Source organism: Candoia aspera, chromosome 6 (assembly GCF_035149785.1).
Source record: "Candoia aspera isolate rCanAsp1 chromosome 6, rCanAsp1.hap2, whole genome shotgun sequence".
Taxonomy (NCBI): domain Eukaryota; kingdom Metazoa; phylum Chordata; class Lepidosauria; order Squamata; family Boidae; genus Candoia; species Candoia aspera.
In genome coordinates, this window is record NC_086158.1 from 5,011,972 (window position 1) to 5,038,833 (window position 26,862).

Genomic DNA, 26,862 nt, shown 5'->3' on the forward strand with positions numbered 1-26,862 from the left:
AAGGAAGATCGATGCTTTGGAACTGTGGTGTTGGAGGAAAATTCTGAGAGTGCCTTGGACTGCAAGAAGATCAAACCGGTCCATCCTCCAGGAAATTAAGCCAGACTGCTCACTTGAGGGAATGATATTAAAGGCCAAACTGAAATACTTTGGCCACATAATGAGAAGACAGGACACCCTGGAGAAGATGCTGATGCTAGGGAGAGTGGAGGGCAAAAGGAAGAGGGGCCGACCAAGGGCAAGGTGGGTGGATGATATTCTAGAGGTGACGGACTCGTCCTTGGGGGAGCTGGGGGTGCTGACGACCGACAGGAAGCTCTGGCATGGGCTGGTCCATGAAGTCACGAAGAGTCGGAAACGAATAAATGAATAAACAATAACAACAAACTGGCTTACAGAAAGCCCATTTAGTGCAGTGGTTGAGGCACCAGACTAGAAACCAGGAGTCCCTGAGTTTGAGTCCTTCCTTAGACACGAAGCCAGCTGGATGACCTAGGGCCAGCCCCTGTCTCTCAGCCCCTGGAAGAAGCAGACAAATCACTTCTGAAAATCTTGGCAAGAAAACTGCAGAGATGTATCCAGGCAGTGGCCAGGAATCAGGGTTGACTTGACCATAAGAACAGCCTGTTTCAAAGGTCCCAGGGCAGTTCTGATGAATTTCTTGACACAAAATGGGGCAAAATGTTAGCATCACTTTGGGGGAATTGTGACCAGGTTCTGGATACTCACCCCTGCATGGTTACTTCCCTCATTAATTACTGAAAAAATTGCCTAATTTGCAAGAATATGGCCACTTATACTCCATTAAACAAAGAAAGGCATAAAAATAAACCATTGGAATGGATGTGGATGTGCATAAATGGACTTTAAGCACTGATATGCTTCCCAGCAGGATGATTCTGGGTCACTTACAAATAATCCCAGGAAATCAAATTACTGAAACACAGTTTTAAAAAGAAAACTCTGAAGAACTCTAAAAATCCTGGGGAAAATAAATGTTTTAAGCCATGCTTCCCAGCAGGATGATTCTGGGTCACTTACAAATAATCCCAGGAAATCAAATTACTGAAACACAGTTTTAAACAGAAAACTCTGAAGAACTCTAAAAATCCTGGGGAAAATAAATGTTTTAAGCCGTGCTTCCCAGCAGGATGATTCTGGGTCACTTACAAATAATCCCAGGAAATCAAATTACTGAAACACAGTTTTAAAAAGAAAACTCTGAAGAACTCTAAAAATCCTGGGGAAAATAAATGTTTTAAGCCACTTCCCCAACTGTACCCAGAAGGAGGCCCGCCTCCACTCTACTGGCCAGTTGTTTCAGTCTTAGCCTTGCTACCAAAAGTCAGAATTAGCTGCTGATGTTAAGCAAGTGACTTGGCAAGGTGCTCTGTTGAACATTTAACAGGGCAGAGCTGGGTTTACTTTCATCAGTCATTATGCAAATTTGGGGAAATTGTGATGAGTTAACCAGGAGGCATGGCGGCTAAGTCTTTTGTCTCAGTGCTGCAGAATGGACATCCCAAAATATAGAAAGCTAATCACTCACTCTCTCAGCCCAACCTACCTTGCAGGGGGGTTGTGAGAATAAAATGAAAGAAACTCCCTAAACCATTTTTATCCAGGATAGTTCCTCTGCTCCCCCTTTATAAAATACTCTGGTTCAATATTTGAAATGATCAGATGCATTAAGATTTCCATTTAGAGCAGTAAAGAAATGCATTAAAAGCAGTCCCAGATATAACATCAACTCACATTCCTATTTAATGGGCCATTGACTTCAGGTGGAAAAAAATAATGAGGGAAAAATAATACAGCAGGGATATGGGATGCAGGACTATTCTATCCTTCATCTCCAAGCCTCAGAGGCTTACATAATACACTGAACCAGGTGAACTCACAACCGTACATGCATTCACTCAACCAGTTAAAAATGAATGTTAACTTAGCTAAGGCTTTGTTTGGTATGGAGGGTTTTTTGCTGGCTTTGCATGTTTGTGAACCTACTCGGTTTGGTCACTTCATGATTCAAAGCATTGTGTAAATCTTGAAAGTGGGCAAATTCAATATCCAAGTTAAATAGGTTGTGTGAACACAGCCAGAGTTTTAGAAGTCTCCCAGGTGTGCCCTTGATGTCCCAGAATAAACTGACATACTGTACAGGCTGGCAATTTTGGAAATTGTAGAACACCAGATTGGAGAAAGGTAGCTGAAACCCTTCACAATTATCTAAGTTTTCTGACATTTTCTTTTGAATGTGAAAACCTTAGGGCTAAACCTAAGAGAAACTGATTATCTTGGTATGTGTAAATCATCTGTATGTATATGGGTGCAATTCAGGGTGCTAGTTGTCACCTTTAAAGCCCTTCATGGCTTGGGACCGGGTTACCTAAGGGACCGCCTTCTCCCAGTTGTTTCTGCCCGTCCAATTCGATCTGCCAGGTTGGGTATGCTGCAGGTCCCGTCAGCCAGGGAGTGTCAGTTGGCGGGAACTAGAAGGCGTGCCTTCTCTTCCATAGCACCTGCCCTCTGGAACATCCTTCCTCCAGAAATTTGGATGTCCCCGACCCTGTTGGCCTTTCTTAAGGCCGTGAAGACCTGGCTATGTGCCCAGGCCTGGGGGACCGAGTGTGTGAATGGTCCCATTTCTTGGTTATATTAAAATCCATCCACTGCTTATTTGGCAGACATGTATATTTATTTTGTATTTTAATTGTTTTAATTGTAATTGTTTTAACTGTTGTATAGTTTTATTGTTGTAAGCCACCCAGAGTCACTTGCTGAGATGGGCGGCTGTAGAAATCAAATAAATCAAGCAAGCAAGCAAGCAAGCAAGCAAGCAAGCAAGCTTCTGGGTTTGGGTCCTGTAAAGCTAAAGAGGGCAAGGAGAGAAATTACACTGGAAAACTTTCTTGTACGTGACAATTAATCAGAATGTGAAATCTTTTTATTATTATAGGCAAAATTCACACCCCTTGGTACCTGTTCCCTAAATCAGCTTGTACAGTGTTGCTGTCATTTAACTTCCAGATTCTACAAAATTTGGCAGGGGTGTCCATGGGTGAGGGGGGGGGAGGGTGTTGAAAAATGTCCAGATGGCATCTGCAAGACATGTAAGATGGAGCAGGGCTTTGATCACACTGTTGTGCCCACCATCTTGACTTTTTTGACACTCCTTCCCCTCTCCCCTGGATGCCTCTGCAATCTGGTTAACCTTAAATCCAGGGAAGGAAACTGCACTTTTGTATTCAGAAAACCGGTTATGCCCTAACAAATGAACCATATTCTATTTCAGTGTTCACAAACTTAGCAGCTTGTAGACATGTGGACTTCATCTCCCAGAATTCCCCAGCCAGCCATGCTGGCTGGGGAATTCTGGGAGATGAAGTCCACCCATCTTAATGTCGCTACATTTCGAAAACATTATTCTAGTTTAATGTGATGACTTGGCTCATCCAACATGGTGAGAGCATAAGCTTGCTCCTACAACAAACTAAACCAGACACAAAATATTTAAACCCTTTTGAGCCTAGACTACTCTATAGCAGTCCTAAATCTCATTGAATTCAGTGGGGTTTATATCCAAGTAGACATATCCAGGATTAAAGTCCCAGACTAAATTTGATTTCCACATCTTTGGCTCACCTGATATCCAGACAGTCAGGCAAACAGGGAAGAGATAGAGAAGGTTATGGGGGCCACCATTTTTTTAAAAAAAAATCAATTAATCAGCTAGACCAAGAAGGAAGAAAATTGGTGGTAGAAAGAGACAGAAGAAAACAGAAGAAAAATTGAATCCATATTTTTTTAAAAAATTAATGGAATTGGGTGTTCTGAAGGCACCTTCCCTACTCCCTCAAAACCTGGCCCTTTGCTGTAGACCAGCCCAGAACTATAGAGGTGAGAGGAATGACAAAGCATTTCCCAGGCCTGCCAATGACCGATTGATTCTGGCCACCATCTACAGTGCAATAAGATTAAAGGTTAAATTTCACTGTTTTGCAGTTGGGGAAAATGGTTTGCCAATTTCCCTACTGGATCATTTTTTAAATGGCTTTAAAATGTGTTTTTTTAAATGCCACCTTCATGAACACTCTTCAACTGGTAGCAGAACCTAAGTGACCGTGTCTGATCTCAGAAGGCAAGCCAGGCCAGTCTTGGATAGTACTTGGATAGGAGACCACTAGGAGATCTCAGGGCTGCAGCTAAACTGGGAACCTGAAAACCATCCTAGAAAATAAGAAACCATTTTGGTAACACTACATAGATACAGGCATCACCTCATCAATGACATTATTGACTTTTTCTATTCAACTGCCTTTAATATGTTGCAGTTTGCACCAATATTTTATTTTATTTATTTATAAATTTATTCACTGCCCATCTCCCCCTCATGGGGGACTCTGGGTGGTTTACAATAAAATGCAGTTAAAACTTAAAACCATTTCAGTACAACAATACAATAAAACAAGAATATAGTAAAATCTAAGTGGCAAGAGATTTTAATCAGTCCGTGAGTGTAGCAACCCCTCAAAATCACCTCATGGCGCTAGCCATTCCCAGGTATAACTATTCCCCCTCCCATTCCAAGTCTGCTGACAAAACCAGGTCTTTAGTCTTTTTCGGAAGTCCAGGAGCGAAGGGGCCTGTCTGACCTCTGGGGGAAAGATGTTCCAAAGGGACGGCAGAGAAGGCACGCTTCCGAGACCCGCTAGATGGAATTCTTTTACGGATGGGGTCCGTAACATGCCCTCCCTGCATGACCAGATGGGGCAGGTCAATGTAATAGGGATCAGACGGTCCCTCAGGTAACCTGGTCCCATGCCATGTAGGGCTTTAAAGGTTATTTAAAGGCTATTCCATAACAGACATCATTGCACGTCCTGCTTTCTCAAATATGCACTTTTTTCACGTCTTTCCCCCAAACGCACAGCATTATATTAATTCCTGAGCTGAAAACAACCCTTTCTGATAGATTACTTGCATGCTTTTTGTCCATGTTGTACTCAAGGCCGTATCACAGTTTTGCTTTAAAAGAAAACCAGAATTCTTACCCAATTCTTTGTATAAATCTTTTCTAACTTCTCTTCCAGAAGTCCCACCCCAACAATTCCCTCCCTCCAGTCTTGCAGGGGTCCATGGTTACTGCAATTGCATTATTAATACAACAGTGATGTTAATCTATCAGTCGCCTGTTTTTGTAGGCATCATTCTAGACATCCACCCAATGGAGCGCAGCATTTCTAACGAACGCCTTGATTAAAAACTAGCGTGAAAATGCAGAGGGGTATCATAATCATTGATTGGATTGTAAAGGGAACATTTTACACTTTGTTCTGGATTGGCACTTTTATGCAGGCACACACTTTCAGGGTAATGCCCCAAGTGTCCTTAAATGTCTTGGTTGTGCAAGGCATAGCCCTGAGTCACATCTTTCAGGGTCCAGAAGATTATCACTGGGTGACAAGGAAGGGGGTCATTGTCCTGCAGACCTGTTGCAGCTGGTTCTCATCAGAAACCGCCGAGCCACTGGAAGTCACAGCCAGGGAGGAGTGGCTTGGCAAAATGGAAAAAAAAAATGCTTATTTCTAAGCCATAAAAAGGGGGGAGAGAAAAAGAGAGTGAGAGAGAGAATGGGCAAGGGAAAGGAGGTGACGCGAAGGACAGCCGCTCTTTCAAATAATTAAAACCAGGAGATTTGCAGGGAAGAGGTTGAATCAGAGATGGTCATCGAATTTTTCATACTTTTCACTGTCTTGTTCCTCGCTGTGCAGTTTCTGCAGTTGCAATGGGCACGCAAGCAGCTGCCCCCTGGCCCGGTCCCTCTTCCCATTATTGGCAATTTGTGGCTGCTGGGCTTTGCTCTGAAGAGAGAGGTGCTGATGAAGGTAATTTGCTATTTTTCCGAACTTACTTATTTTCCAGGATAAGAGAAATGGGGAGGGAGGGAGGAGGGAGAAAACAGGAGAGGCTTGGTTAGCAATGATCACCCCTTGCCCCCAACTATATTGTTAAAGTTGATTGTAAAATTATCAAATTAACTCTGGTGGGGTGGAATTTATCAGGAGAGCCTTGTCTGTTTAGAAGAAACAGCAAAGTTTTGGGACTTCAGATGGTTCATCGCAGGAAAGCAAACACAGGAACACCTCCCAAATAATTTGCCAATTCAAATGGATGAGCCATTTTGGACTGTAAACAACAGATGCCTTATCATGGAGTCCAAACATACACAGGGAATGAATTTCCCTCAACCCTCTGAGATGAATTCAGTCCATCCAGGTAAACTCAGGTGGTTAAATGGCCTTCCCCAATCACAGGTCCACTGAATCGTCAATGAACCAAAATGGCTGGATTCACACAACACCCTGAGCCCCTAATGCACGTAACACAGACTCAACATGTTATGTGAATACAGCATTGAGTTGACTTGGGAGAATGTGTTGTATGAACACTGTCGCTTTGTGGCCACCCACTAAAGGATATGCTGAGGGCTTTTGGTAATTCTTCAGCAGTGGTGTATTTTATTTCTTGTTTTATTTTTGCATTGTATATATTTTTCTTTGTTTTTAATGTTGTGAGCTGCAGGGTTATTGATATTTTATTTGCAGACGTTTCATGGCCAGACTAGGCAACGTCTTCGGTGAGAAAGAGGGAGTGGGCCTTGCTCTCAGTTTATATACCGTGGCTTGCCCGGCTTGTGTTGGTGGGGGGGGGGGGGTTCTTCTCTCCTTGGGAGTTCTTTGATTGTTGTTTGCTGCTTGGTTGATTGCCTGAGCTGATAGTTCCTTGATTAGGGTGTGCTGTGCTGTTTGATGGTTCATCTGGTGTTAATCCTAGTGTTGTTTTTTGCATATCTGGGTGTTGATTGCTGGCAAGGGAGTGTCCTGGTCTTTGGGCTTTTCTATTGTCTCTTTTGAATGGGATGTAAATGTTGTTTCCCTCTATGTGTCTGTTGATGGCTGCTTTGTCTGAGTGCCAGGCTTCCAGGAATTCTCTGGCGTTTTTGGATTTGGCTTGGTTTAGCATGCTCACAGTTTCCCAGTTGAAACTATGGTTGTGTCTGTCCATGTGCTGTGAGATTAAGGAGTTCTCATCATGTCTTCTGCTACATAACCAGCACATAAACCAACTAAAACTCTTCAAAACATATTAAGCAACCCAAAAGACCCAATAGCCCAAGAAGAAAAACAGGAGTTATTTACAACATACAGTGCAAAGACTGTAACAGCCACTGTGTAGGACAGACAGGCAGAAGACTAGCAGAGCGCATCCACGAACACCCACGGGCAGTCAGAAGGGTCTACCAAGAACCAGTGATGATTAAGTGCTTTCTACTATGAACCTACCTGTATCCAGATCTACTGAATACAAGTAAGCTATCTCTATTTTTCTTCATCTAAATACAGTGTGAAGACTGAATTTATTTCTGAACGTAATTAAGCTTAATGTGCAAGTTCCTTTTTTGGTTCACGCTTCTACTCTGCAAGATTGCTGTTAGCTGCTTGGAATTCTTTTATTAACCTTTAAAAACTCCCTCCCTCTCTCCCTCCCTCCCTTCCCTCCTTCCTCCATCCACTCACCCACCCATCTCCTTCCTTCCTTCCTTCCTTCCTTCCTTCCTTCCTTCCTTCCTTCCTTCCTTCATCTACTCAGCCATCCATTTCCTCCCTCCCTCCCTCCCTTCCCTCCTTCCTCCATCCACTCACCCACCCATCTCCTTCCTTCCTTCCTTCCTTCCTTCCTTCCTTCCTTCCTTCCTTCCTTCCTTCATCTACTCAGCCATCCATTTCCTCCCTCCCTCCCTCCCTCCCTCCCTCCCTCCCTTCCCTCCTTCCTCCATCCGCTCACCCACCCATCTCCTTCCTTCCTTCCTTCCTTCCTTCCTTCCTTCCTTCCTTCCTTCCTTCCTTCCTTCCTTCCTTCATCTACTCAGCCATCCATTTCCTCCCTCCCTCCCTCCCTCCCTCCACGGGTTGTTTATGGGAGACAAACTGGGAAAGCTAGGAAGGTTCCGCTGAGGTTCTGATGCCCAATGCCGGTAATGGCTTAGAGCAGGAAAAACAAACTGACCCTTCATCCAGACAAGACAGAACTCTTCCAAGTCAGTCACAAGGCAGGGGACTCATTCTGTGTAAAGTCAGTTTATGCTGCTGTGGAAAGCTCAACGTGGCAATTGACCATTCGCCAACCAACCACTTGGATCTGACAGTGAACGTGAACAGGTGTGTGTAGCTCAGACTAGTTTGTGGACCGTGATTGTTCTGGAGATGCCAGGCAGGTTGGGCTGCAGTGATACGCAGCTTTCTGACTGCCTAGTTTGTCTGCTGAGACATGCTCTGCATCAGCCTTCCTTTAAACAATGCTAGGAAAGGACCCTCTGCTTCCAAATGCTGAATCCAGATCATTAGCCATGGCAGTTACAGGCAGTGTGATGGCTTATGGCCAGAAGAAGGCAGCAAGATTCCACCGTTGCATCCAGCCAAGAAAACTGCCTTGATGTGTCCAACCAACCCACCAGCAATTAAACTGGACTTCTCAGTGTTTAATTCACTCATGCCGTCAGCTTCACTACTGAGTTGTTTCAGAGCAGAATTAAAAGGGCTGATTATGACTGAGGGTCCTCAACCCGTGGGTTGAGAAGGACTCCTGGAAGACCACATTTGCCATTATCATCATCGTCCTTCTCCTCCTTCTGCTCCTGGGTTTTCAGCTATCTGGGAAAGCCAAAAGCCATTCTCTTTGTCCCATGATGATTGCTGGCAAAGCAATATTTTTTGCTGGCATATTCTCTGCCTGTGTGCTAGGAGGAAGATTCATTTTGATTCAGACTTAAAATTTTATCTGCTGAGGTGGGGTTTTAGTATAGTTGCCTGCTGGTCGTGTCTTTTTGTTGCTTTCTGCTTTCAGGTGAAATTGTGATTTCTGCTGATGATGTTGAGTGATAGTTCTGGTACTAACCTTAGTTTTGATTAGAGCAATAGATCTGCCAGCTGGCTGAATGGCTACTTGGTCTGGAAAGGCAGGCTATAAATGTGTGAGTTTTGTTCTCAAAGTTTTGGGTCTCAGGATCCCTTTACATTCTTAAGAATGATTGAGGACCCCCAAGGACTTTGGTGTATGTGGGTTATATCTATCAATATGTACTGGATTGGAAATTTAAACTGAGAAATATTAAATATTCATTTATTTGACTTAATGGACCCCTTGAAAGGGTCTCAGGGACCCCAGGGGTCCCCAGACAACACTCTGAGAAATGCTAATCTACAGCGATATTGGGGGTGGGGGGGGGACAAACACCTAGTAGGTTATCCAGGGCAATAACAAAAATGCCAATTTAAAAATGAAGAGGTGAACCGACCTACCTACCTAAGGTTCTGGGAGAAGCATTTTTCAAAGGAAGATGCAGATTAAGTTGAGAAGCCCTTATGTCCTTCCAAATGGTTGACTTACCCATGTGGAGGAAAACTAACCTTTTTGGAAAAGAAACCAGAATTAGATAAATAGAGTTACCCAAACAACAGTTCCCCAGAGACCAAAATTAGCCCTCCCAGGGACTGACACTTTATGAGTCTTTAAAATCTGTTTATTCTCTTTGTGAACTCCTGAGGTTGCTGAGTTCAAGATCCAGGGCAAAGCCTCCCCTACGGCGAGGGCCAAAGTCAAACCATGGCCATGTTCCCAGAGTAGGTAAGATCAGATTAGCAAGAGAGCTAGCGGACGCAGTCACCCAGATGGTTAGAACTGGAGGGGGTTGCCCCCACACACACCCCTTTGGCTTCACCTATTCTGCAAATCCAGCTGGTTTGATTCGTTTGCAGTTTAATGTCCTGCACAAAGTGAGTTAATTCAATCAGCAGGCCAAGCATGTTGCATCATGTCACTTTGTGCCGCATAGCTGTTAATCCTTCAGATGATTCGCAGCATGATAGTTATAGGCATCCGTTTCCCACCATGCTGATGTCAAAGGATGAAATGTGCATTGCAACCTCACGATGTGTGTTTCATTTCTTCCCTTTCCTTTTCCTGCGGATGGCAATGTAAACAGCCTGCGTGTAGTAGAGGGATGAAAAACGGGGGGGTTAACTCTGTCTCACTTGCAGCTTGGATTGGTCCCTTTCAGCTTGGGATTTGCAATGGGTTACAGCAGTGTTTCTCAACCTTGGCAACTTTAAGACAGGTGGACCAACTCCCAGAATTGAATAGGGGAGCTATCCTTCTGTCATGCAGGTGGTCCTCGCTTAACAACCACAATTGGGACCAGAAATTCAGTTGCTAAGCAAAGCAGCCGTTAAGCAAATCCAACCCGATTTTATGATCTTTTTTGCAGTGGGCGTTAAGCAAATCACCGTGGGCGTTAAGCAAACCATGTGGTCGTTAAGTGAATCATGCGGTTCCCTGTTGATTTTGCTTGCCAGAAGCCAGCCGGGAAGGTAGAAAATGACAATCACGTGACCATGTGGCACTTGCAATAGTCATAAATGCAAACCGGTTGCCAAGTGTCCAAATCGTGATCATGTGGTTGTAAGTGTGAGGACTGGTTGTTAGTATTTTTCAGCACTGTCATAAGTTTGAACCTTCACTAAATGAATGGCTGTTAAGCAAGGACTACCTGTATGTAGCAAAGCCAAGGGGGAGCAATTCTGATTCAGGAGGGAGGCCAAGTATTCAAGACCCCTCACTCCCATGCCCCAGATATGATCCAGGTTTCCAGCACTATGTCATCTATCCAATTTAAAAGATAAATAGTCACAGTGCTGACTAAATCAGTCATTGCCAAATTCTGAACCAGCCCTTAACAGCTGTCTTTTTAAACTGGTGATCCAATCTAGCTCAAAGCCCTGAAAAGTATGTCCCGATCCTTTTCTTGATTTGTCTTTTGGTAATCTCAGTTTTGTTGTCTCCCAAGCCTTCAAACGTTCTATGTCAGGTAAAAGTTTTTTTCATCACCTTCTAGAAGTTTATCCATTGAAATCTGTATCCTTTCTGAGATATTAATATTTCAGTCCATGTTTCAAAAAACTCTTTAAGATAAAAAAAAGTTATAGCCCGCTTAGCCATTTTAACTCTTTTCTACCTGGTCCTTTAGTTCCCTCTAGTGTCGATTTGCAACCTTCATCAGGCTTCAGTTCCTAATATGGGTTTAGTTCCATTTCAGTTGTTTCCCACCAGTAGATTATTTACTTATATACTTGTTTTTCGAATCTTAATCGCATTCCTTAAGCTACACATGCTCCCTGGGTGGTGCTAAATGGGTGACAGCAATTTGATGCAGCCATACTGGGCCTCACAGCCATGACAGTCAGAAGTGCGCAAAATCAAATAGCCCCGCTGAGGACTCAACATTTTACACACGGACATGTGGCCCTCAATGAACCATCTGCCAACTTAACATTGAAGGCATCAGCAGAGCCAAAAGTGTATACTTGTCCAAGATCCTTCTGGATCATTTTGCATATCCACCATTGTTAAAAAGAGACCAGACCTCATTGTTTCTGATAAAGGTCTTGGGCCTGGGCAAATGGTGGGAAGGCTTTTGTAGATGCATGAAGAATGATTTTTCAAGGCTTTCTAAGCTTTGGTGGAACAAAGCTCCTTCTCCTCCTTTAATAACAAGGGACACATTTATAATATCTTTATGTTTGAGAACATAAAGCCCTGCCCTGTTGGATGGGACCCCAGGCCCATCTAGTCCAGCAGTCTGTCCCATAGTGGCCCACCAACTGCCCAAGGAAGCCCTCTGGTCTTCCAGAAGATGGCCTTCAGAGGCTGTCCAACTGCCATCAAGACCGATAGCTCCATCCCATGCAGGGTCTTGTCTTGCCATGGCACTTCCTCTGCTTGATCTATATACTGTATATTAGGTGCAGCAACCAGAACTGAACACAATATTCCAGATGTTGTCACACCATTGATTTATACAAGGGATCAACCTCCTCCCTCCCTTCTTCTCTCCATCTTTCTCTCTCAAACCATTAAATTGTTTTTCTAATTCACCTTCACCAATATTTCAGTTAACAACCATCTATGGGAACATCTACACAGTTTGGCTGGGAAGAACTCCTCTGGTTGTGCTGAATGGCTACAAGGCTGTGAAAGAGGGACTCATCACTTACACCGAAGAGACTTCCGGGAGACCACTGACTCCTTTGTTTAAGGATCTGATGGGTGAAAAAGGTCAGCCCTGAACTTTTTCCTTAGAATTACACTAACACAGTTTTGGAGCATATTCGTAATGCCTTTAGCTGCAGTTATTTTATCTTATATTGATGCTTGGCTGTCCTTCCTCTAAATGGTACATGTGAGGGTCTCCCCTAACTGATCCCCAGAACCAACCCTTTGTGAAATAGGTTGGGCTGATGGATAGATAGTTATCTCAGAGGATTTTTTTTATCTGTGTCCAGTTCTCAGAGACTGCCTGGACAAGTCCATGAAGTTTTCTTGGCCAGGTTTTTCAGAAGTGGTTTGCCATTGCCTCCTTCCTGGGGCTGAGAGAAAGTGACTGGCCCAAGGTCACCCAGCTGGCCTTGTGCTAAGGCAGGACTAGAGCTCACGGTCTCCCAGTTTCTAGCCTGGTGCCTTCACCACTACACCAAACTGGCTATCAATCTCAGAGTTAAGTTCACATATCACACAACCTGCTTACTAAATTGACCCAGTTTCTGGGTTCACCCATACACTGAACATTTGGCAAATGAGCTGGATTCACACAACAAGCTAAGACATAAGATTAATTTTTTAAAATTAAAGTTTTTTTTAAGAAAAGCAAGCTTAGCATGTTGGGTGAAGGCAGCCTTAGCATATAGCCAAACCTCCATTCTCTTGAAATCTGCTCATTGGACTTCACCCCCAATAATAGAAAAAGTGCACTTTTTTCAAAGTAGTCTGTAATTTGCCTACTTTGTGCTAGTATGTAATTTAGATTTTTATTCGAATTACATAAATTGACACAAGTGATGTAAAAAATATCAATAATGTAAATTTGTGCATGATGCCAGCTGTATCAATTCAGGTCTGAGAGCATAAAGGTATATAACTATCGGTTCTGATCCTTTCTTCCCTTTGGGAAATAAATCCATCTTGCAAAACATAAACAAAATCAAACTTTTATTTATTCAACAGATTTCTACCCTGCCTCAAACAATTCTAGGTGGCTCACCTAGTATATATAAAACAAAATTGTGGTTTATTCAATAAGCCTTGGTTAAACCAGGACTTGGGGGGATAAGTGAACCAGCTTATGGATTGTTTTACTGCTGACCCTTCTCAACCCTGCCTGAAAAAGTTTTGTGGTTGGAAAAAAGCTTTGAAAACTATGTGGAATACCTAAAGATTAAAGCAGGGAAACGGACTACAATTTCAGACAGAGCAAAGAAACTCAAGGTATTAAGTTTCTATATAGTACAGACATTAAATGTCACAGGTCTGGATGCCATATGTGGAATACCCAGAGAATTATCAAATATCTCTTACTGACTCCTTTTCTAGAAGAACAAAGAAGGCTCACATTTGAGCCCAACAGTCATAACAAGATTTGGATGCATGAAGCTAATGATAAAACTGTTGGAAGTCCTGGCAAATCCAGCATGCCTCATTAGCATGTGAATTAGCATGTAAATTGAGTTGTCCCACAATGCAACTCTAAGGAAGCTGTTTGTTGCCACTCCCACTTCCACTGCCTCTTTCTCTCTTCCTCCTTCTTCCACCCAGGGAGAAGCAAGCATGCTGCTCTGCTCTCCATTCATCAGGCCCTTGTGCTTGGGCCTTGATGAAGGATTCTGCCCCTTTCTTCCACACAGCCCTTGGCAACAAAATAGGGCTGAGGGTTTAGGGCAAAACTAAGTATTTAGAAAGAAAAGAAGAACAAAGGAACTTCATCTTTTCCACCAAGATGGATGTAACAGAAGTAACAATAAAGTCAGTAAAACTCTTTTTTACTTATCTTAACCTAATCTATCTAAGCGTGTGATTCTTTATGCTTGGGAGGGCTGAGTGTGTAAGATCAATAACCTGTGTTTCTCTGGCATGCTTACTGAAGCTATTTTAAGATAATATTCTTTTTCTGTGCCAGCTTCTCAGCTGTGTTATAAGCTCTGCTCCATTTTAGTGGTTCTAGCAGGCCACTAAATTGGCCTCAAAAACAGTTTCTAAACTCACTCTTTTTGCCAAGAATAGATTTCCAGAAGAGACCTCTTGTTGATCACCAGCAATCCAAACTGATAATCTAGGACAGTGTTTTTCAACCTTGGCAACTTTAAGACATGTGGACTTCAGCTCCCAGAATTCCCTGGTCAGCCATGGGACTTCTGGGAGTTGAAGTCCACACATCTTAAAGTTGCTGAGGTTGAGAAACACTGATCTAGGGGGTTTCACTCCCCTGGCATACATGGGCTGTTGAATGAAATACCATATTGCCTATCTATGTTACAAACCAGGGGGATCAGTAGCTACCATTGGAACACAAAGGTTACATGCACACAACATGGTTCTTCAATTACCCTGTTTTCTATGTTCTCACAACGCTTTGAATTATTATAATTAATTATGATATAATTATATATAATTATATATTATAAATTATAATTATAAATTAATTATAAATTAATCAGAGGGGCTGAGAACTCATATGACACAGTGAGGTACAACAAAAACTAACCCAAGTTAACATTAAGCTTAGGGTGACTGCATCTGCTAAAATTTTACCTGACCTAGTTGTATAAATACAGGCTGTTGTGAAAGGCCTTTCAGACTTGATGGTATACACATTATTTAACTTCTCAACCTGCTATAATAAGGCCCAGCAGCCTTAAAAAAAACTTTGTTTGACATACTTTATTTAATTTTATTTTATTGATGAGACCACAGCATACTAACCCAAAATCAGGGTTACAGATCATGATGAACGGGTTCTCACCTTTAGCTAACCTCATTATTGCCTGTGGTATAAAGAAGGTGTACCTAGAACTGCACACTCCCTGGGCTAAGCCATAATGTGATTTGTTTGATTTTTACCTTAATATGTGGCATTACAATCCCCAGCCACTAAAATATGGTTTGTGGCTTAACATAATATGTTAATCTGACCACTGCAGTTTATTCAATAGACCAGCCTTTCTCAACCTCTTGACCCTGGAGGAACCCTGGAAATAGTTTTCAGGCCTCGGGGAACCCCTGCACATTCAGGCTTAAATACAGGCCAGAGGTTACAAAATTATTATATTCATTTCATGGGTAGGCCTGTATATATGCATTAACAGTGTTCTTAAGCTGAAAATAAAGAAGGAAACGTACCTCTTTCATGTGAAGTTGCCCGAATTTGAAGTAATTTTTTAAATAAACCGTGATCGCTCAGGGAGCCCCTAGTGACTGTCACGGAACCCTAGGGCTCCACGGAACCCTGGTTGAGAAACCCTGCAATATATCATGGTTATAACAAGCACAGTTAATCATAGTTGAAACAAACCCAAGATAAAAGAACCTAGCTGTTGTCTGAGATATTATAGTGTTGTCCCCAAAACGGGGTAGGACCGTTAGTGCGGCGCAATAGACCCAGTTACGACACTGGACCAGAGAATTCACAGCAAAACCTGTTTATTGTAGATCTGCAAGAAAAGGGGACTGGACTTCCCCTTTAAAGGCAGGGAAACACAGGCAAGCAACAGATTTTATACACTTCAGGAACTGTTATCAAAGTTACCATCTAGCTAGCAAAGCTTCTAACTGGATACTTCCTCTAGCATCTGAGCAATAGTTTTACATGTTACATGCCATCCCATAATAATCCTTAGCATGTTCTGTGTTTTACAGAAAAGCTGATCTAGGGGTGTGTGTTTTAGTATGCTAATAAGCTAAAAGTTACTACTTTCCGGTCAAGGTAGCCTTACTCAGGCACGCACAGCCTGGGTCTCATAGCTCATCCTCCTGTCTCCTCCCACCTTTCGTTCAGCCCGTTTATCAGGACTCAGACGGAGGAGCCCAGGGACTTCCCTTTCGATGTTTCCTGCTTGGACAGAGCACAGATAACTTGCGCATTCCTAACAGTTTACTTGTTAACAGCCGCCTTTGTTCGATTACACATCTCAATTTCACCCCCTCTGCAACTGGAACATTTCCATTCCATTCCACTTTCACTCCACGCTCCCTGCTGCCATCCAGTTTTTCCAGCTATCAATAGCCAAAGGTAAGATGATCCAACCTTGTGCTGCAGGTGTTTTTATGACCACTGGACATACCTGGAAACAGCAGAAGCGGTTTGTCATGATGACGCTGCGAAATCTGGGCGTGGGAAGGAAGGCCCTGGAGAACCAGATCCAGGAGGAGGCACATAATCTTCTGAAAGTGTTTGAGAGCAAGAAAGGTAACCTCTTCTCGGTGCAGCTCAAGTGAATGTTTCTTCCATTTTTATCCTCCCTGCACAAGGCAGCAATGAGCAACCTGTGACGGTCCAGTGTGGTATTTGGGTTTTTTTCATTGTTCTTCTTTTAAACTTTGTTAGGTTGAGTTTATGTCCAGTTGAGTGGCAGCAGATAGCCAAGCTTGTAGGATCTTGAAACTCTAAGCAAATTTGGGCCTGATTAATATTTGGAAAGGAAACCACCAGGATATCCCCAGCTATCAAGTAGAGACTGGGACATTAGAAAGCCATCCCAGAGGAAGACAGTGGAATAACTTGATGTACATATTGTTCCCCCGAAAATGCATGGAGATTGATCGGTGATAGGTTGAAGATGATAGATGATAGTTCTCTCTGTGTGTTTGTGTGTGTCTGAACCCAGTCTAGCATGCTGTATGGATTCCATCACTGGGTCTTCACACACTCTGGTTAAGCCTCCTGTGTGAACACAGCCCTGTTTTCTGCCTTCACAGGATCAGCCTTCGACCCCCAAACAGCTATAGTCCACGCTGTTGCCAACATCATTTGCAGTTTTGTCTTTGGTCAACGCTTTCCCGAAGAGGATGCCCATTTCAACAAATTATTAAAAGCTATCCATATGGTTACCTATGTTTCTGGCAGCTTCTGGGGCAGGGTAAGCACCCTTCCTGTCTTTACTCCTCCGTGGATGTCTCCTAATCTGAGTTGGCCTATTTCAGGGCTTGCAATTCCGGGGGCCGCGGGCTTCAACATGTACCCCCAGGTGGTCCTTTACCACTTCCTATGGTCCTTGCACCTCCTGATGCTCTATATAAGAAACAGGGGTTAATTAAAAAAAGACTTGGTCTGCTCCAAAGCGAAGCACCAGCTTTCTAAGGAATCATGGAGTGGAAGGGTTGGAAGGGACTTCAGAGATCATTAATCCAACACAACTCCCAGCCAGTGCAGGGATCCACTTTTGTATGACCCCCGCCTGACGGCCATCCAGCCTCAGCTGAAGCTCCTCCAGCAAGGGAGAGTCACCATCAGTGTTATTTCCAAGTGTGTCTCAGTCTCCAGCTAGGCTCCCTAAGCTTTGGTGGGAAATAAATTATCACCTTCAGTATCACCCTGTCCAGAAAAGGTGGGGAAAAAAAAGTAGTAGCAGCATGGAGCAGTGGGAGGAGGGCTGGAGAAAATGCAAGGGAACATTAGAAAAAAATGGTGCTTTTCAAGAGTGACATTGGAGAAGGCTCTTGAGAACACCAAGGGTAGCCAAGAACACAAATAAATGGGTCATAGAACAAATCAGTCTAGAGTTCTCACTCAAGGCACATATGACCAGGCTCATCAGATTAGATTTTGGACACATTACAGGTAGTCCTTGCTTAACAACCATTCATTTAGTGATGGTTTGGACTTATGACAGTGCTGGCAAAACTGACTTACAACCGATCCTCATGCTTACGACCATTGCAGCATGGCCATGGTCACATGATCACAATTTGGATGCTTGGCAACCGGTTCTCCTTTATGACTGTCGCCGCGTCATGTGGTCACATGATTGCTGTTTTCAACCTTCCCAGTCAGCTTCTGGCAAGCAAAATCAATCGGGAACCACATGATTTGCTCAACAACCACATGGTTCACTTAATATCTGTGATGATTTGCTTAATGACAACCGCAAAAAAAGGTTGTATAATCAGGTCAGAGTCACTTAGCAACCAAAATTCCCATTCCAATTGTGGTTGTTAAATGAGGACTACCTGTATGCAAAGATCCAGCTCCCTGGAGAAGGGCATAATTTTGCTTAATTGAGTCCATTGACCTCGCTGTTGCTTATCCTCTTGTTTGCAGAAAGGTGATTGTGTGAAAGGGTTGGGTTCTTGTATTCCACAAGATGCCAGCTAGAGATAAGAACTTTTCCTTGGCTAGAAAGAAGGTAAAGAAGCAGGGAGAGGGGAGTGCTTGGAAGAGAGAAAAGGGCCTGGGCGTTGCCTGGGTAATGAGGTACTGTTAAACCAGGATTAACTGTGACTTACCATGTTCTCCAGTTTGGCATAAGGCAACTTCCTGACGGTTTAATTTTTTGTAATTTTAGTCGACCCCATTTTTTCAGTGAAATAAATCTTCCACCTGTGCAGAAGCATTGCAGAGTTTGGGAAATCACCCAGCAACCAGCAGATACCCTGCTAATGATTTCTCACTCAACTTCGTTCTTCATTGTCTCTGTTCTGCTGCCCTGCTGTAGGTGTACGACAGTTTCCCCACGATTATGCGTACGTTTCAGAGGCCCTACCAGTCATTGTTTGAATACAACGAATTCATGCACAATCTCGTCAAGGACAGGGTCCAGAGTCACAAGGAGAGGTGGAAAGAAGGCAACAAACCACAGGATCTCATTGACTTCTACCTGGATTTAATCTCCAAGGCAAGGAGAGGGCTTTTGCATAGCTTCCTGCCCAGCTCAACCTTCCCAGTTCCCATCTTGGCTAGGCATTAGATGGCCAGGGGCATGTGGTGAGGGGGACAGGTCAAGGAGTCAAGATGATGTTTGTGGCCACAGAGCTGCGGCCACCATCTTTTGGACCCCTCCTCCAGACACCTTGTAGATGGCCAGCACCCAAATGACGACTCACTGTCCTGATGTCAATATAGTGCCAGCCTCTCATACTGAATGCCAGCCTCTTTCTTGGTTTCACAGGAGAGTGAGAAAGAGATGGAACCCAGGAGAGAGTTTTCTTCTGATTCCACAGGAATGCTTTTATCCTTTCAACGGGCACATCTAATGACCTCTGACCAAGCAGTATAATCTGTATAGGATTGAAAAATCTCCTGCTTTATGGCCTTTTCTCATATGTTCCGTCTCCAGAGCAGAGAGGACCCAGCTTCCATTTTCAGTGAGGATAATGTTCTTCAAATGATTGTTGATCTTTTGATTGGAGGAGCAGAGACCAGCAGCACCACCTTGTACTGGGGGCTACTTTATTTGCTCAAAAATCCAGATGTGCAAGGTGGGTGAATGCAGCTGCCACGGCTCTGAATATGGGTCCGTTCACTGGGTAAAAGTGGTGCATCCGGTCAAGTTATATTCCACGCAAGTATGTCCCGGCCAACCAAGAACAGTTGATGCCATTGTGCATTCACCACTTTCTTGCAGGCTGAATGGGAAGATCCATCCCATCACCCAGTGGTTGTTTTCACCCAACACACTTAACCAGGTTTGGTAAAGGTCTAGCAGCTGGATTCACACAACTATCATTAATCTTAGTGGATCAGCGTGTTTTACAACCCCGTCTCTTGGGTGATTTTATATATAATTCTGTGTCTTCTGCAGACCCAGAGAATAAGTTAATTCAGTCACCAGATTAAATATGTTGTGCGAATACCGCCATTGGAGCTTGTACGGGACACCCGACATCTGAACACGTCCCTGCGTGCTGCTTTCCCAGCATATTGTCAATGCTCTGTTTTCCCAAAGCAAGCAAATCCTTTAATTGTTGCGGCTTGTTTGCCAAACCAATTCATTTCAGACGTTCTCAGTAGTGTTATCTTATTAACTAGGTCAGCGTTTTAAATGGTACGAACTTTTTGTGAGCCGGATTGTATGGATAGAAATTATTTAGGAAAGTTATAACTTGTAACTTTTTCTGGATAGAAACTTAGGTGTTCTTTGTTATGTGTTCTGAGGGTTCTCACGCAGCCAGTGAAAAAAAACATGATGGCAAATCTGATCATAAAAGCTGGTCGGTGGCGCTGCGGGTTAAACCGCTGAGCTGCCGATCGGAAGGTCGGCGGTTCGAAACCGCGCGGCGGGGTGAGCTCCCGTTGCTCGTCCCAGCTTCTGCACACCAAGCAGTTCGAAAACATGCAAATGTGAGTAGATTAATTGGTACCGCTTCGGCGGGAAGGTAACGGCGTTCCGTGAGTCATGCTGGCCACATGACCCGGAAGTGTCCTATGGACAACGCCGGCTCCAAGGCTTTGAAACGGAGATGAGCAGCGCCCCCTAGAGTCGGACTCGACTGGACTTTACGTCAAGGGAAACCTTTACCTTTACTACCTGTGCAAAAGAGGGGGCCAGAAAGCCCCTTGTTGCAAAAATGATTTGAATCTTGTTCTTATATGCAGGGCTGGCTCTCAAAAGACAGCAGTGGAATTCTTTTATTACGGTTTCCTAACTTTCGTCCAATAAAGATTGTTTATCATAAATGATTGGATTCCTACGAGCTTGCCTAGTTACTTCACTCCTGTGTCCTGGGGGAAACCTGGCATGTGTTGTGTATTCTTTTTATGTATTATATATTCTTTAATTGTGATAAATTAAGAGGCAGGGAGAAAGAGGGAGAGATCAGGAAGTTAATCAGGATACTTTGCTTCACTGGAGCAATAAAAATAATGTTAACTCTTTCCCAAATGAAACAAATTAATTGCATTTGCAGGAATCAGGCTGCGAGAGAAAATGCAACCGAAGGGCAAAGGCAAGATTAAGATAACCCTGTAATTTATTTATCTATAGAAAAAATCCACCATGAAATAGATACTGTTCTGGGACATTCTCAAATGATCACTTACGAGGATCGGAACCGGGTGCCATACACTAACGCAGTGCTTCATGAAATCGTTCGCTATAGCAACGTTACAATCACCGGCCCGCCAAGGAAATGTTTGAAGGACATTGTTGTCCTAGGATTCCCCATCAGAAAGGTAAAGTGGGTATATCTGTCCTCCCCACCATCACCAACACGTCAGGAGGGCACTTATTAGCACAAGTAGGAGCTTATGCTAATACATGCCTTGCGAGATACCGGCTAAATTTCCATTCAGCTTAGTTATGCAATGACTCCGTTTTCTCGGTTGTTGCAATGCACTGAGTCACAAATAGACTGGATTTGCAAAATGCTAAGCCAGAGAAATGTAAAACAAGGTTAAAAGTGAGCAACTTCAGTGTGTTCTGCCAGTATAGCCCTTGGCCTTTAGCTGACCAGGTTACCTAAGTCATGCAAATCCAGCCCAAACCAATGACATGTGGGGTATCATTATCATATTAAAACCAAAGAGCCTTGGGAAACAGACTAATGGGCTTTCAGATCTACCCTCCGGGTTCTTCAGAGGTCAGGGAGATGTTTCCAGGAAGCTCAGCATGGCTTTCTTGCCAAGAAAGCAATGCCAATGGTTGACACTGCAACTTATATCTGTCACCAGCTTTCCATCACATTAACCTCAGAGCAGTAAGAATGCCCTGAAATGCAGGTCACCTTTCCAAATGGAAAATAGGAAGAGTGGGGAGCAAGCACTAGCAAGCTTGGCCTATTTTTTCCATTATCTCTCCATGGCCAAAGAAGAGAAACCACTAATCAAACCCTGGATATACAGAAATCAAGGGTTTACTTTGGACATAGAGAAACCAAGGGCTAGCCCAGCATTTCTCAACCTCAGCAACTTTAAGCTGTATGGACTTCATCTCCCAGAATGCTGGCTGGGAGAATTCTGGGAGTTGAAGTCCATACAGCTTAAAGTTGCTAAGGTTGAGAAACGCTGGGCTAGATGAACCAGAGTGAGTCCATGTTTGAATGGAATTGTAAGTTCTCTGAAGGCAAAAGCTCAGCAAATAACTTTTCTTTGCCCATGATGGATGATGAGCTAAGGGGCCCTTGGACAAATATCCAAGGTTAATGAAGTACGTGTGGTCCATTTCAATGCAGTGGTCCAAGGATTTGCTTAAGCAGAATGCAGTAGCAAGCAAGTCCGTGCTGGTGTCAAAACCACAAGGCTAGCTTTGAGAGTTCAAGGCAGCTAGCAAAATCATAGACAAAAATGGATAAATTGAAAAAACAAACCAGTGAAAATAAGAGGAAAATCATATGGCTGGGGAATTCTGGGAGTTGAAGTCCACACAACTTAAAGTTGCTGAGATTGAGAAGCACCGTTCTCAACTGTATACCGTAATATGAATCTCAACTTTGTTCAGCTGGGTCTCTATTTCCTGCCACTCTTGGGAGGGAGAAAACATGGAGAACTGTTTTGCCTCCTTCGCAAGATGGTTCAGCAGCAGATGATTTACAAACAAGCCCTCTTAATTTCTTTCTTTTTTGCTTTCAGGGAACCCTTATGCTGCCCAATTCCCATTCTGTGCTGTATGACCCAGAGTGCTGGGAAACCCCTTGGAAGTTCAATCCAGGGCATTTCCTTGATTCTGAAGGCAACTTTGTGAACAATGAAGCCTACTTGCCTTTCTCAGCAGGTAATGGGTCAATACAATCCTTCTTCCTAGAATACGGCTTGAACTGACTTTTTGAAAACCCTAAAGTCCTCAGAGAAGCCCAGATAGTTGAGCCTTCTATGTTCACTAGTGGACACTGGATGCCCCTGGGAAGCTCACCAATCTGGCCTGAAGGGTGAGGACCCACTTGCATTTTGCCTTCCTGACCACCAAGGCTCAAGGAGGTTGGAGGGAGTCCACAGTCAGTGGTCTTAAAAGCCAGGGATGGCCTGATCCTCCTGATTAGTCCCCTTTTATGACCTTCCAAGTTGGCTGTCCTGGTAGCCACTGCTGGCAGCAAATGCCACAATTTCACCAAGAACAATGCAAATTCCTTTTTTTTTTTGCACCAGTCCTATGGTGAGGGCACTTCCCACAGGCTGATGGTGGCTTTCCTCCCATCCTCAAAAGTGGACAACCACCACGCTCCCAGTGCTCCTTTCGCTGTGCCTTGAATATGAGGTCAGGAAAGCTGCTGCCATCACATGAGGATGGAGATGACAGTTTTTGCTGCTGCTGTTGCGGAGCAAGGAACAGGGAAAGGAACTTCTCCCTTCTCTGCTGGCTCCCTCTTTCCTTCCCCACAGCCTCCCACCATGGTAATCCCAGTCCTTACTTCCTCACTTGCTAGAAGCACCTTGTCCCCTGTGACCATGGAAGGAATGGCTGTGTGCTCCAGCAACTGTGGAAGAAGAGGGGAAGATCACCGTAGTGGGAGGTAGAGGTGACTTGTAGGACATCAACAATCCTTCTACAAGGTTGGCATTGGTTTCTTCCCTGAAGAAACATTTGGATGCCAAGCTTCTCTCCAGCAACGAAAAGCAAAATAATAATGAAGGTACACAGTGCCATGGCAAGACCCCTGCAGATCACCACTCTTCCTTAGCTTCCATGTGAACTGAAATTAGAGGAGGGTTTGGATGCTTTCCACCAGAAAACTCCAGTTTCCTGCCCTATCGACTTAATCCAGCTTGGCCCCAAGATGGAGACTCAGTGTGGGGATCTATCCTCAATAAGCTGGTCATTTCAGAAGTGGGCAAAAGGGCTACATGGACAACCCTTGACACTTCCATGCAGCTGTCCGCCATAATTCCGAGACCATTTCCTCTCCAGCGTTGCCAGATCAGGTCCCATTTATGTATAATGAAGCCTGCCTAGCTTTGAAATCAGACTAATGGAACTGGAGCTAGCTTTATTACAAAGTAACCCCCAAAGAAGACTCTGTAGAATGACAGGTGCAGCTACTACAGCACAAGGGACGGGATTTCGTCAGCTGACAGGTACAGAGGACCACAAAGAAACAAAATGGCTGGCATTGCCAAAGGAGCACCAGACTGCTCCTCGCTGCCCTTGGGATGGTCTCAAGTGATGTCAGGGTGAGATCAGTCCTCTGGATGGACTTCTCCAACATGTGGGGTATTCAGGTGTTGAGGAGGGTGCTCCAACGTTAAGCAGAGGTTTACTTTTCACAGATACAGATTTATATACTGTATATATCCAGCCACCGTTGTAAGTTACTAAACCTTGGATAGAAGTTTTGGCTATGTTTATTATATATTTCCCCATTTAATTTAAGTCCTTAGTTCATGGCCATCATTCTTTTGGGGTAAATACAATATGTAGAAGGGCATGGGTATGTGAGTAGTGTAGGATTTCATTTGGAATTTGCTGTCCTTTGTTTTCAAACCCTCCTTAATCCAGCAGTTCTTGCTTCCTGCTTCCCTTGTAGGGCGCCGTGCATGTTTGGGTGAGCCATTAGCACGGAGAGAGCTTTTCGTTTTCTTCACCAACCTTCTCCGTTCATTCAAGTACCAGCTACCACCGGAAGTAAATGACGTCTGTTTGGAGGAAATCACAGGGAGCACACGTCAGCCACTCCCGTATAAAATCTGTGCTCTTCCACGCTAAACCACCTGATGGCTGTTTCCTTCCAGGAGCAGTTGGTGGAGCAAGGGAGAAAGACTTCTGAAGCACTCATTTCAGCCCTTCTCGCTGAAACATAGATGTCCTCAACCTTCTTGAAGCCATCTTTGTCCGTCTTGCTTGTCTGTTGCTTTGAAATGCATAAAGCGAAGCCACTCAGAAGCAAATGTCTGTCATTTTGGGCTTATTAGTAACATGTTGTACAATGGGAGTTCTCCAGGCTTGGTTTGGGGGTTGCAAACATGTCGTTATTAACAGCATCCAGGTCATTCAAGGTTTAAGTGCATAAGTTGAATTTGCCATTGAATGGGTAGAGGCAAGATCAGGAGGCAGGTGGGCAAAGACAGGAAGAAGATATGGTGGGAGTTGACAGATGGAAGTCTTGGCCCAAGAGCAGGCAGGCATGGTAGGGTGGGGTGGGGTGGGGATAGCAAGTCCTTCAGAGAAACCACCTAGGTGTTTAAAGTGTGCACTGGCTGTTGTATTTACCTCTACTTGTTTGGCATAAGTTAATCCCTCTTGTATATTTCTGTGTCCCAGTGTGCCTGCTTTTTTGCCTTTCTTCCCTGACTATGTTGTTGTTTATTCATTTAGTCGCTTCTGACTCTTTGTGACTTCATGGACCAGCCCACACCAGAGCTTCCTGTCGGTCGTCAACACCCCCAGCTCCCCCAGGGATGAGTCCGTCACCTCTAGAATATCATCCATCCACCTTGCCCTTGGTCGGCCCCTCTTCCTTTTGCCCTCCGCTCTCCCTAGCATCAGCATCTTCTCCAGGGTGTCCTGTCTTCTCATTATGTGGCCAAAGTATTTCAGTTTGGCCTTTAATATCATTCCCTCAAGGGAGCAGTCTGGCTTTATTTCCTGGAGTATGGACTGGTTTGATCTCCTTGCAGTCCAAGGCACGCTCAGCATTTTCCTCCAACACCACAGTTCAAAAGCATCGATCTTCCTTCTCTCAGCCTTCCTTATGGTCCAGCTCTCGCAGCCATATGTTACTACGGGGAACACCATTGCTTTAACTATGCGGGCCTTTGTTGTCAGTGTGATGTCTCTGCTCTTAACTATTTGATCGAGATTTGTCATTGCTCTTCTCCCAAGGATTAAGCGTCTTCTGATTTCCTGACTGCAGTCAGCATCTGCGGTAATCTTCGCACCTAGAAATACAAAGTCTTTCACTGCTTCTACGTTTTCTCCCTCTATTTGCCAGTTATCAATCAAGCTGGTTGCCATAATCTTGGTTTTTTTGAGGTTTAGCTGCAGGCCAGCTTTTGCACTTTCTTCTTTCACCTTCATCATAAGGCTCCTCAGTTCCTCTTCACTTTCAGCCATCAAAGTGGTATCATCTGCATATCTGAGATTGTTAATGTTTCTTCCAGCGATTTTAACTCCAGCCTTGGATTCCTCAAGCCCAGCATGTCGCATGATGTGTTGTGCATACAAGTTGAATCCCTGACTATATTCCTTAATAAATACTCAATTTTCCATTTGAATCTGAATTTATGAGAGTGTCTGATAAGATTCATGGGAAAGTGTGCATTCTTTGTGCCACGGAGAAGCATAGAAAGGAAAGAAGCAGCCCAAGGTGGTTGGGGAGCCATTTTACTTCCAAGCACAAGGCCCTTACACTGGGAGACACCCATCATCCCCCAACCAAGAGTCTACTGTGCTAGCTTAGAAAAGGATTGGCACTGGAACAGCTTTGCTTCAACATTTATGGTCAGGACATGCAGATCTAAGACACTGGTGTTCTCCTGGGTAAGACACATTGTATTCTGATTTAACCAGCCCCTGTATATATTCATGATCATAACTATATGCAGACATCAAAGTCACCTCTGACATTTCCATGGATCAAACTCCCTTCCGTAATTCTGGAGGGGATTTGCAAGTGTATTCCACTGACTCTTGTTCTAAACACATAAAAGGAAGAATCATAGGTATTGTATGATTCCAACAACATCCTTGGCTGCATCAGTGGGAGAAGGTGAATGTGTTGTGAAAACACCAGAGGCATCAATTGATCTGGTCAACCAAATCTCACAGCCATGCTGGAATTCTGAAGCTGAAGTCACCATATTGGGAAAACACCGATTTGGAGGAGGAGGCCTAGACTGCGCAATTTCATCTCCTTTTTCAAACATTGGACCCCATAGGGCAGGAGCACAGCCACACAGGGGACACACATTTTAAAAAGGCAGAGCTTTGATTGCACCATTGCTGCCACCATCTTGACCTTTTTACCTTTGTGGCCAGAAGGGCAGGATGTACTGTCCTTCGGACTGTGATACTTCTGTGCAAAGTGTATGAAGGATAAGCTCCGTGCAGT

General features: G+C 44.0%; 1 protein-coding gene across 1 annotated transcript; it reads left to right on the forward strand.

Annotated features, from left to right (window-relative positions):
* The first annotated feature begins 5,631 nt into the window (after positions 1–5,631).
* Positions 5,632–25,685, forward strand: LOC134499598 (cytochrome P450 2J2-like). The gene is made up of 9 exons (XM_063306316.1): positions 5,632–5,888; positions 12,012–12,174; positions 16,205–16,354; positions 16,864–17,024; positions 18,600–18,779; positions 19,221–19,362; positions 20,868–21,055; positions 22,451–22,592; positions 24,340–25,685. The coding sequence occupies exons 1-9, from the start codon at positions 5,724–5,726 to the stop codon at positions 24,516–24,518; spliced, it is 1,470 nt and encodes a 489-aa protein (XP_063162386.1). The 5' UTR covers positions 5,632–5,723; the 3' UTR covers positions 24,519–25,685.
* Positions 25,686–26,862: the final 1,177 nt, after the last annotated feature.